Below are 11,362 nucleotides of genomic sequence, written 5' to 3'. Positions count from 1 at the left end.
CAAACTCCAGTCCCTTTCTCCCCACACAGCAGGCACCCCATTCCTGTCCTCACTCATTCCCCGCTCCCCCCAGGGGTCCTGGGTCTTCCTTGGCCTGGGAACCTCCCTCTCTCCTACCCACACAACACATGAGCTGGTGCTACCAAGAGATGAGTGCTCACCAGGCTCCCCTGCACTCTGCCATACAGAAAGAGAATCCCTGGGTGCTAGGTCACAGCACCATTTGGCCCAGCCACTTCTCTGCATAGAGGAGTGGCCAGGCCAACTTTGCTTGGTGATGTGATCTCATGCGCCAGATCACATCACCACGCTCTGAAATCTGGCCTGGCTGCCCCTCCGGCTGTATGCGCCAGACTGCTCAGGCAGCAGCCGTACACGTTAGTATGGGATTGCTGCTTAAAAGTGGTCAGGCCATGACCCCCCCCAGTTCCTTGGCCTATGGAGCTTTGAGCAAGTGCTAAGAACTTGGAGGGGCATTCACCCCCAACAGCAGCCAATCTAACCCTCTCCCCAGATAGTCCTGGCTTCCCAAACAGGCAGCTCACATTATGTACCCACAGGGCCCATCAAAGAGAGGAAACTAACAGAGTCGGCAGGGTTTGATCAGGCAGGGAGCACAGCTGTTTGGTGGGCACTTGCAGGCTCCCCCCGGACCCTTAACTATGCTCAGCTGGTTCTTATCAGACTCTAAAGAACAGCCATGGCAGCCTGCATTGCCTAAGTCATGCCCGGGGAGTGCAGGTGGATTCATGGGAGTACTGCTTATGCAGATATTCCTGCTAAGAACTCAGAGTAAGGCCTATGAGAGAGCAGGTAGCTAAGCACATTAGCCTGACAGGAAACATGTACTTCAGTGCACTGATCTGCACATGTCCCCTTCTCTCCCCATCATCCCGTGGTACCTTACACACTGCAAGAGGAGCAGGGTGCTTGAGAATCCCTCCCGCTCAGTGCAGAGGGCCACACCGAGTGCTTAACCCTGGACTCCATGCTCTGCTGCTGACACAGCTCTATCTTCCCAGAAGCAAACATGCAACGCGGGCAGCTGAGTGGGCCACAGCCATGGCGACAAGGGCAAAGGTGGGAAGTGACACGGGATCCATTTCATTAACCTGCACGAAAAGGCTTCCACAGCCGCTGCTTTAAGCATGTTTAGTGGAAATAAAAGTGGGACTCCAGGCATGTAATGGACGGGGCAGAGAGGGTCTGATGGTTGTGTGAACTGAAGCAGGCGTGAAAGGTCTGCGGTGCCTATGAAGTCCCTGATCAGCTGGGCCTCTGCAAGGGGACAGTGCCTCAGGTGGAACGGGTGTTGTCCATTTGTGCATGGAGATTACAGCAGACAGCTGGAGCCTGTCCCTGGTGCCAAAAGGATGGCTTCATAAACCATGCATCAATATCTGTGGAGAACCGCTGCTCTGCTTCTGCTCTCTCCCAGTAGGGCTGTTTTGCCATCAAATGATGCCTTCAAAACCAGCCAGGCAGTGACATCTAGTGCCCTCTGCAGGGCAAAGGAGATAGATGCTCTGTCACCCCTACTTTCCGCAACTATACTACATGAAACTAAAAAAAGTTTAGAGTATTGCAAAATGAATTTGCTTTGTGCGGTTGGTCTTTTGCTTGGGGATGCTAACCCTGGAGGAGATCCTCAGTGCAAGTCTAACTTATGAAAATAATACGTCTGTGAATCTTGACCGTGAAGTATGATTTCAAATCCTGACTTTAGTAAGTAACTATTATCCTCAGTGAGGAAATTGAAATGCTGAGGTTAGCTGGCTTGCTCAAGGTTCCAGTGTTAGAGCTCAGAGAATCAAGGAAGATCAGGGTTGGAAGGGACCTCAGGAGGTATCTAGTCCAACCCCCGGCTCAAAGCAGGGCCAGTCCCCAAGTAAATCATCCCAGCCAGGGCTTTGTCGAGCCGGGCCTTAAAAACCTCTTAAGGATGGAGATTCCACCACCTCCCTAGGTAACCCATTCCAGTGCTTCACCACCCTCCTAGTGAAACAGTGTTTCCTAATATCCAACCTAGACCTCCCCCACTGCTTCTTGAGACCATTGCTCCCTGTTCTGTCATCTGCCACCACTGAGAACAGCCGAGCTCCATCCTCTTTGGAAGCCCCCTTCAGGTAGTGGAAGGCTGCTATCAAATCCCCCCTCACTCTTCTCTTCTGCAGACTAAATAACCACAGTTCCCTCAACCTCTCCTCGTAGAGAGCACCCATCAGGGTCCTAACTTCCAGCTTCCTGTTCTAAGTGCTAGGAAATGCCTAGCCCTCACTTGTGCCATGTGAGAAGTAGCTAAGTTTCAAACTTACTTAGTTCAACCACCACAGTATTTCAAGCTGCCAAATGTAACCCTGAGCCATGCAGCCTCAGTTGTATGCCGGGGCCAGGGTCACTAGTGATGATGCATACAAAGGAAAGAGCCCAGCTTAGCTGCAGGATCAAGGTTAAATTTGGCAGGGCTGGCAGGTAAGAGTTGGAGTCACTGGCAGGGGAATAAGTATGGATACTGTTTTGCTTGTCACTGCAATCATTGGGATTCCCGGGTAAGACAAAGGGAAGTGAAATCAAGCGGCAGCTACCCATGCAAACGGGGTTATTTCCTGTGAGCAGAAGATGCCAATCTGAACACCACCTGAAGCATTAGGTTACTTTTCAAATGTATTACGTTCCCTATGGACACCCACAGTCCCCCAAGAGAGACAGCCAGTCTGTACGCTTGTTATGCTGGTCCCCACAAGCTACTGTGCTGCAATCTGAGAGGTGTTACCACATTCTGGCTCCCAGATCCCACATCAGCTTTTGAATGTCCTATTTTGTTTCACACGGTGACGTGCAATAACCTGACCTACCCCACACTAGACATCTCACAGGGGTTTTCTTTCTGAAGAGATCAAGTTTATTTGGCTCGGCCCCCATGCCAGTTCCTGGTACAGCTGCTCGTCACAGCATCAGCTGAGCTTGCTAAAAACCTCAAATGCTACCGGAGTCATCGGGCTTCCAAATGTCCAGGGAGCGGAATTCAACCAAACGAGATGGAACCTTATCCAGCCCCAGCATTTAAAACACTCTCCCCACCACTCCCTTGGGCAAGAGCTGCATCAGAGCAACCCCCATCAACGCCCCTCTGGCTTCATCCAACCACCACAATGCTCACTCCCGATGTCCTCTCCCAGGGTGGAGCTGCTCCTTCAGCCAAATCCTGAGGTCTCGACTCAGGCAGCCCTCGGAATACGTCAGCAGGTGGGCCTCTGGGAATGGTTCTGTATCATGGGAGGGAGGAATTCCCCAGGAGACTCACTTCCTCCCCATGCAAGGATCCTCACCAAAGAGAGCGCTGGAGATAAGATGGTAATGCAGGAAGATGATGCTTGCAGTAGACTAGTGCAATGACCTTTCACTTCTGGATGCCTCTGTTCCCAGCTGAAAAGAGGTCATCTCTGATCAATCTAATCCCTCTGACCTAGTTCTCTGGGGGCTTTTGCTTGCATCCCAAAACCACCACATGCCTTGGGACGAGCAGAAGTGATGGACCGGGACTGTCATTGGCAAGGCTGATCCAGGTCACACTGGAGATTCTTTGGCAGAGTTGTGTGGGAAGTTTGTAGTGTCTGCTGGGGTCATGTCCAGCTCTAGCTAGTGTCAATAGCAAGACACTTTCCCAAGCACTAAAGTGAACACTAAGAAAGTCATAAACAAGGCCATTCCTGAACTGTGGCCCAGCTGGACAGGATGAGGAAGTGGCTAGGAGTAGGAGTTCCCCCTACGGTATTTGGGAGAAACTCAGACTATCCATCTTAGACATGAGATAGACAATCCTCATAAGGGTAGGTCAAAGCAAGCAGACCCCTGGGTGCGCTCAGGTTCTTGTTGCCTCTGGCAATAAGAAGAGAGCAGAAAACCAGGCAGTGCCAGCAGGGAATGAGTCTGGCTGTGCTCACTTGTTTATTTTAACTTAATATTTAATCATTAAAGGCCAAATCCTAAGTTCTTACTCAGGTAAAACTCCCGCTCTCTTCTCCAGGAGTTGGCCCTGAGAAAGACCCTTAGGCTTTGCCCCGTTGCTCCCTATATTGTAGTACAGGGCTGGATCCTGGCTTGCAAAGGGAGTGGGCTGCTAGGCTGCTTCTCTACTTAGTGAGTTTATATCACCATGGAAAAAAGAAGATACTGGTTTAAATTCCCTGCTCGTGGCTAAAGGGGGAAGGCCCTGCAGAGGCAGGAAGCAATGGCGTGGCTACATGTCCAGTCTTCTCTGCAATGCGCGATACAGCAGGTGAAGCTCGGGGTGAAGCACTGTGCTGCTGTTCCATACACAGATACGACCCCTCTTCCCTGGCCCGTGGACTGCTCTGGCGCCCTGCTGAGGGAGGGGCCCTGCGCAGGCCCACGCAGAGTTATTTCCTTGGTGCTGTGGCTCTCCCAAACCTATGCGAGTTTTACGCTCCGCCACCAAAGCCACAACAGGTGCCCCCCGATGTCTGTCTGGGTGTGGCTCTCGCTGCAGGTTAAGAGCATCGGTGGAGTGATTTCTCTGGTCTTTTCTGCACAGGAAACAGAGTCCCTGCCATTCACGCCTGTGAGGGTCAGCACCAGCTCAGTTCTCTCCTGCTCATTCGGAGGAGCAAGCAATTCTTTTTTCACTTAAGCACATGAAGCTCCAGCGAACAGGGTACTTGGAGCCGAGCGGGTCTGAACTGGGCTCTGAGCTCCCTGGACTGTGGAGGGACAGGATCATTCCCTGGCAGATGGTCACGTGTCCAGCTCTCGCCGCAGTTTGACAATTTCCAGTAAGAGTTTCTCTTTCTCCAGCAGGATCTTTTCCTTCTGCAGCTGCAAGGTCTCTTTCTGCAGCTCCAGGATCTCTGTGTGCAGCCGGCTGTGCGTCTCCCGAAGCTCCTTGGCTGGCCCGACACAACCCCTCTGGCTGGGCAGCGAATCTTCGGTCACAGAGGTGCTTGCTGAACAAACCAAACAACAACCCCCCAAATGGTTAAAGCAAACGGAGTCAAGAGAACACAGAAATGCACAGTTCCTCCCAGAAACCAGCCCCTGTGGGGCAATGTCCCACCCGCCACAAACAGCAGGATCCAACCTCCTCAAAATAAGGGTCATGTCTCAATTCTGCCGGGGCCAGTGATCTACCACTGCTCTGTCCTGCAGCCAGGAAAGCTCGTCCTGGCTACAGGAAGCAGCTCTACAGAGATGCTCTTTCTGATCGAACACCCCCTCCCCGCCCATGTCTTCTCTCTTGTCTTTCCCTGGTTACCTCTGGCTTCTTTTCCTCTCCCCGCCTTGCTACTCCCCTTCTGTTACCCACATAATTTACCTAGACACAAAAGGTGGGGTAGCTCTGATGTCCTAGAAGAAGAGTCATGCCAAGCATCAAATAGTGGTGATGCCTGCAGTGCCAGATGCTACAAACGGGCATTTAAAGCTGTATCGGCACCTTATAACTAAATTCACTGCCAGTGCTGCCAGTGAGCCAGGCCATGGGACAGCCTCCCATGCCACCCCAGGGGATGAACAGCAAGCAAAATCAGCATGGGCTTGTGTACTCAGGGTGTGACCCTGTGGCGAGAGCAGATGAAGGTTCTTTCAAGCTGCCCAAGCATGCTCATGGCGGAGGGTGGGGCTGTCTTAATGGCAATGGGAGATCTGCAGCTGCCCTCCCCCGGGGGGCAAGCCCTGCCCCTTCTGTCAGGTTTAACCTTAGTGCCATGGGGAGGTTGTTAACACAGCCTGGGGCCGGCCACTGCCAACTTGTGCTGAAGTTCTAAGCAGCCTGTTTGGCAAGCTGGACAGAAGAAGAGCTGGAGAAGCCCTCGCTGCAGTGGGCTGAAGGGAGCGAGCGATACCTTAATGCCACTGTCCAGTGCATTCCAGCTTCAGGAAGGAGTGTGGTCACACAGACAGCAGAGTGGGGTGAAGTGTGATTCATTGGAGAAGGAGTGGGAATACGGGGCAGATCTGTGGCACGATTCTACGCATGATCCGGAGCTTCAGGACAGTTTAGCAACACTAAAAATGGACACAGGGAACTTCTCCCCTGCCTCAAATTGTACGTCCACTCTCTTAAAAGCAAGGTGTCCCTTCTCACTGGATTTGACCTGTTCCAGCTGACCTGCATTTCCTCTCTTGCTACAGTTGTAAGGAACCAAGATGGTTCTAAGCAAGCGGTTCTCAAACTGTGGGTCAGGACTCCAATGGGGGCTGGGGTCACCAGGGCTGACTTAGACTTGCTGGGATCTGGGGTTGAAGCCTGAGCCACACTGCCTGGAGCCAAAGCCCAAGAGCTTCAGCCCTGGGCAGCAGGGCTCAGGTTACAGGCCTCCTGCCTGGGGCTGAAGCCCTTGGGCTTGGGCTTTGCCCCCACCCCTGGCCTGGGGCGGTAGGGCTTGGGCTTTGGCCCTCCCACCTGGGGCGATGTGGCTCGTGCGGGCTCAGGCTTCAGTCCCCACTCCTGGGTTTGTGTAGTAACTTTTGTTGTCAGAAGGGGGTCGCGGTGCAATGAAGTTTGAGAACCCCTGTTCTAAGCTGTTTACAACTCTGGGCACTGGGATGGAAACAGTACGTGTAACTTGACAGTTATCACAGCCGGAGCAGGGGAGAACAGGGCTGTATTTCTGCAGAGACATCTTAAGAGTGGGTAGTAGGAAAAATGCTCCCTGACAGACTGGAGATACAAACACCCCCCTGGGGGCACTGCTCACTGACTCAGAGCCATTCTCGGGGGAGACATGTTTGGCCCAACCACTTGGCAATGGGCTGGGAGGAAAGCCAGCCTAGGGAAGGTCCATTCTTGGGAATTCCGGGCGTCTTAAAATCTATTCTAAATGGTCACTTGATAACCACGTGCTCCTCTCATGGCAAGAAAGGCCTGCTTAGGCAGGGGCGGCGCCTATTAATGGCACTCCATAACAGAGGGCAAAGCTGCATAGGCAGCTCTCTCCCCGGGGAAAGACCAAGTACTAATCCCGGCTCAGGTCACAGGTGAAATGAGATTGGTGCCTCTTCCCACCCACCATGCGATCTGGCACTGATGGAAATTTGTACTCCAGACAGGAGCAGGGCGGTGACTGGTCAGGGCTGGGAGATACTGGCAGAGCTCACATGGCTCCCGCTCAGTATAGGCTGAGTTCCGCTCTCGGTGACGCTGGTAAGTATCCAGAGTAGCTCTGCTGAACTGCATGTAGCATCTACACCTACATGGTGGTGTAACGGGAGGCAGGATTTGGCCCGTTTGCCAGGCTGCTGCCAGTAACTAATAGCCTCTTCCTTTCATGCACAAATTAAAAGACTGAATTCTGCTGGGAAGGAGGAGGAGGAGCCAGGCACTGCGTGGCCTGGCTCGCGTGTGTGGCTGTCTCACCATTATCATCCATTGCTGTGTGGATGCCTTCGGAGCTGGGGCTGTCAGTCCTGCTGCTTTGTGTGACTGGGCTTGAGACGATCCCTAGGCAAGGCCATTCGAATACAGGGCTCAAAGGGCACTTGATCTTATAGGCCAGTGCAAAGTCTGGGGAGCAGTTGAGAGGCACCGGAGTCCTGCCGGGAGCAGGCACCTCAGCTCCATGGCTCGGTGGCGAGGTAGTCCTGTGAATTGGCACAGGATGTGTCTCAGCTACGGGCGCACAGGTCAGCGGCGGATCCTTACTGGGGCCCAACAGTCTCTTTTCCACACTCTCTTGAGCTCCACCCAAGCACAAATCGCTGGGCTGCGGGTCCCCTGGCGCATGGATGAAACTCTTTCCAGGACAGCCAGTCCTTGGTGCCATTTCTTTGTCTGTGTCCGCAAGGACCTCCGTTTTGCAGAGCAGTTTGTTCCCCTGGCTCAGCCGAAGTCCATCATTCTGGCTGTGGAGGAATAAGTCTGACGAAGACTCCCGCATCCCCTCCGCTGCGCAGAGAGGCACTGCGGTTCCAGCCGGGCTGCTGGACGGCTTCGTTCCGAAACCAGGGCCCAGAAGCAATGGTTCTGCCACCTCCGGCCCTGTCTTATTGAAGAGAGCAAAGATGTTGTGGAAGAGCCTCTCCTGGGGCCGCTGCCTCAACAAAGGGTGTTTCACCGTGGCCAGCTCCTTGCGGGCGTCAATGACCATGTTGTGCCACTTCTTGCGGATCTCGTCAGGCGTGCGCTGCACAAGCGGGCTGAGGGAGTTGACAGCGGCAGTGATCTCTTCCCACGCTCGCTGACGGTCCATCGTGTTCTTGTAGCGCCCGCTCTTGGGGATCAGGATGTCCTTGCGCAGGCTGAATTCTTCAAGGATGAGGAACTTCTCTTCTTCAGAAAACTTGAGTCTTTTTGGCTTGGCTGTGGTCATGTTGCCCCTGCGATTCAATTACAAGTCACCATTATGGCACTATTTACCATGAGATCCCGCTTAACTGCAGTGCATGGGTGGGGCTCCTGCTGAGCCCAGGTGGGTAGAAGAGGGTATCGTACAAGGTGGATCGTGACTCCATCCACATCTGGGTTTTTTGGGAGCAATCAACTGGCTGATAATTATGTTTCAGCCATCAATACCCATGGGACCCTCTGCAGCTTTAAGTTCAGGTGATTTAAGCATGTAAATAAGATTACTCTACCATTAGATAACTTGGCCTTAGCCACAGATTCAAATGGACGCCTAACCACAGGCCACACTGACAAACTGCCACAGCTTGAGAGGTGCACAGGATCTGCGTACAACAGAGCTGCCTGCAGCCACGCTGGCCTTTAACGCCAAAGTGAGGCCTGGCGGAGCACAGGCCCCAGCCTGCAACACAGCATGGAGTCTGCATCTTAAAAGCACGAAATCCTTCCTACTGCTATTAAGCACTTACCCTATATAACCATATAGGATCTCACAGGGCTTTATGAAGGAGGGTAAATATAATTAATTACCACATTAAATGCAGGGAAACTGAGGCAAAGGACGGTGAAGCAACTGGTCTGTCACAGAGCAAGCCGAGGACTAGAACCCTGGACTCCTGCCTCCCAATCCCGTTCTCCATGGAAGTATAGCCCACAAGGACTATAGCTTGCTGGGATCAACAAGCGGTAGCTCACACGGGCATCTGCTGTCCCTGAAGGCGGGACCTTTGTAGTGAAAGTGCCACCGGTTACTTTGAGCTGGAGAATTACAAGCTGCAGCCAGCCAGTTCTGCAAGGCCTGCCGTTCTCTTTGATTTGTAGCATGTGCCCCTGGGGGGGGCAGGGATCAGGCCTTCGAAGGTACCCATGCCAGAGAGAGGGAGACAGGAGGGACATCACCTCAACGCTGGGACCTTGGACCCGCTACGTGCGTGGTCCACCGAGCCCAGCATCCCGTCTCTGGGCCGGGGCCAGCACCGATGCTGCAGAAGGAGGTGTAAAAGCACCCCTCAAAGGCACAATTACGCAGTAACCCACTGATGGGGGAAATTTCTTCCTCCCCCTTAATTCCTAGCGCCTGGCTGATGCCCTGAAGCACCAGCCTTTAGCCCCCCCCCCGCTCTTCCCCACCCCCCGGGGGCCTGAAACCCCAGACAGTTTCAGTGCTGGGCTAACCCCGCAGGGGGCTGGGCGCTTTCCCGCCCCAGGCTCCAGTGGGGGTGAGTTCCAGCGGCGAACCCTGCCGGGCGGCGCGAACTCCCGGCGGGCTCGCGGCGGCGGGCGGCCCCGCGCCTCTGAAGATGGGGCGCAGCGCAGGCCGGGCAGGGCCCCCTGCGCAGGGGCGAGCCCGCGCGGCGCGGCGCGGCCCGGCCCGGCGGCACCTACCTGCCTGCGGCGCTCGCATGCCGGCGGCCGGAAGCCGGAGCCGGCGGCCGCCCCGGGCCCAGCGCGGCAGGAAGCGGGCGGGTGACACGTATCCTGCGACACGCGGGGCCGCGCCCCGGCCTGGCTGCGGGGTCCCGGCGGGGCCCTGCCCCCGCGCTGGGGATGGCGCCCGGCTCGGCCCCCTGCGCAGCGGGGCGGGGGCCGGGGGCTCGTTGGGTTCCTGGGCCAGCAGCCGCATCGCCGCGCCCTTCCCCGGCGGGGCCTTTCCGCCCCACCGCCTCCCCCCCGGGCGCTGCCCCTTCCCCGGGACCGGGCGCCCCGCGGGTAAGGCGGGGTCTGGCCTGGGGGGAGACGGAGCCAGCCCTTAATGCAGCGGGAGCTGGGGCCGGGCAGAAATCGGGGGGCCGCACAAGCAGCTGGGGTGGGGGGGTGTCGGGCCCCAGGCACGTGCCAGTCCGTGCTGGATGGGGATGGGGCGCGTGTACCTGGGGGGGAGCAGCGGTCGTGATGTGGGGGGAACTCGGGCAAGTGTTCCTGCCTTTCAGGGCTTGCCCTGGGGCCGATATTTAATAGTTTCAGTCATGACTTGGGCACCAAAAATTGGAGCGTGCGACTGAACTTTGCTGACCACGGGGCATTGGGCAGCCGTGTCCACGCAGAGGACGATCAGACGATTATACAGGAAGACTGGGATGACCTAGTGGGATGAAATGTAATGGTAGGAAGTGCGAGGTCGTGCACTTAAGGAGGGGTAAGCATTTCTGCTGTAAGATGGGGGGCTCATCGGTCGGGAACAACAGAGAAGGAGAAAGACCGCGGTGTGCTGGTTGATTACAGGTTGACTATGAACCACCAGTTGGACTGTGGGCCAGGGGCGTACCCATGGCTGGGCCGCAGCCCACCCACTTAGCATGCAGGCTCTGCTCCGGCCCCAGCGCTTGCAAGCCCCCGTGTCCCGACCCCGCTCCCTGGCAGGAGTGCTGGGTGGAGGGCGGGTGAGCGAGCAGGTGGCTGGCGGCAGCGGAGGAGATCCTCGAAAAAGGAAGCCTGCCGCCCTGGGGACCTGGGCCTGGCGTGGGGCGATGGGATGGGGACAAGTGCCTGGAGTAGTTTGCGCTGGAGAACGGTGTCTCCTCCTGGAGCTGGGTGTGTGCTTGGGGCATGGGGGCCCCTGGCCAGAGCATCCATTGCCTCCCGCAAGGCTGGCAAGAAGGCGTCGGGGAGAGGCAGGTTCCCCCCGATCCCTCCTGCCCCACGTTCCCCTGTCATTGTCCGCCCACCCAAATGTCCTATCTTGGCTATGCCACTGCTGTGGGCATAAAAATGGCACCTGTGATTCATAGATATTAAGGTCAGAAGGGACCATTATGATCATCTTGCCTGACCTCCTGCACAACGCAGGCCACAGAATCTCACCCGCCCACTCCTGCGATAAACCTCTCACCTATGCCTGAGCTATTGAAGTCTTCAAATCGTGGTTTAAAGACTTCAAGGTGCAGAGAATCCTCCAGCAAGTGACCCGTGCCCCATGCTACAGAGAAAGGCGAAAAACCCCCAGGGCCTCTTCCAATCTGATCCTAGGGTGTAGCAGGTGCGGTATTTCCAGAAGAGAGAGGC

At 55.5% G+C, this 11,362-nt stretch overlaps 1 protein-coding gene across 1 annotated transcript; it reads right to left on the bottom strand.

Annotated features, from left to right (window-relative positions):
- Positions 1-732: 732 nt before the first annotated feature.
- On the bottom strand, positions 733-9,832 carry LOC141999192 (uncharacterized). Its single transcript, XM_074972348.1, has 3 exons — positions 9,746-9,832; positions 7,376-8,334; positions 733-4,964 (listed from the first exon to the last, which is right to left on the bottom strand). Exons 2-3 carry the CDS (start codon positions 8,325-8,327, stop codon positions 4,756-4,758), a joined length of 1,161 nt encoding a protein of 386 aa, XP_074828449.1. The 5' UTR covers positions 8,328-8,334; positions 9,746-9,832; the 3' UTR covers positions 733-4,755.
- Between the last annotated feature and the right edge of the window lie 1,530 nt (positions 9,833-11,362).

Source organism: Natator depressus, chromosome 15 (assembly GCF_965152275.1).
Source record: "Natator depressus isolate rNatDep1 chromosome 15, rNatDep2.hap1, whole genome shotgun sequence".
Lineage (NCBI taxonomy): Eukaryota > Metazoa > Chordata > Testudines > Cheloniidae > Natator > Natator depressus.
This window is presented reverse-complemented; position numbering and strand designations above follow the sequence as displayed.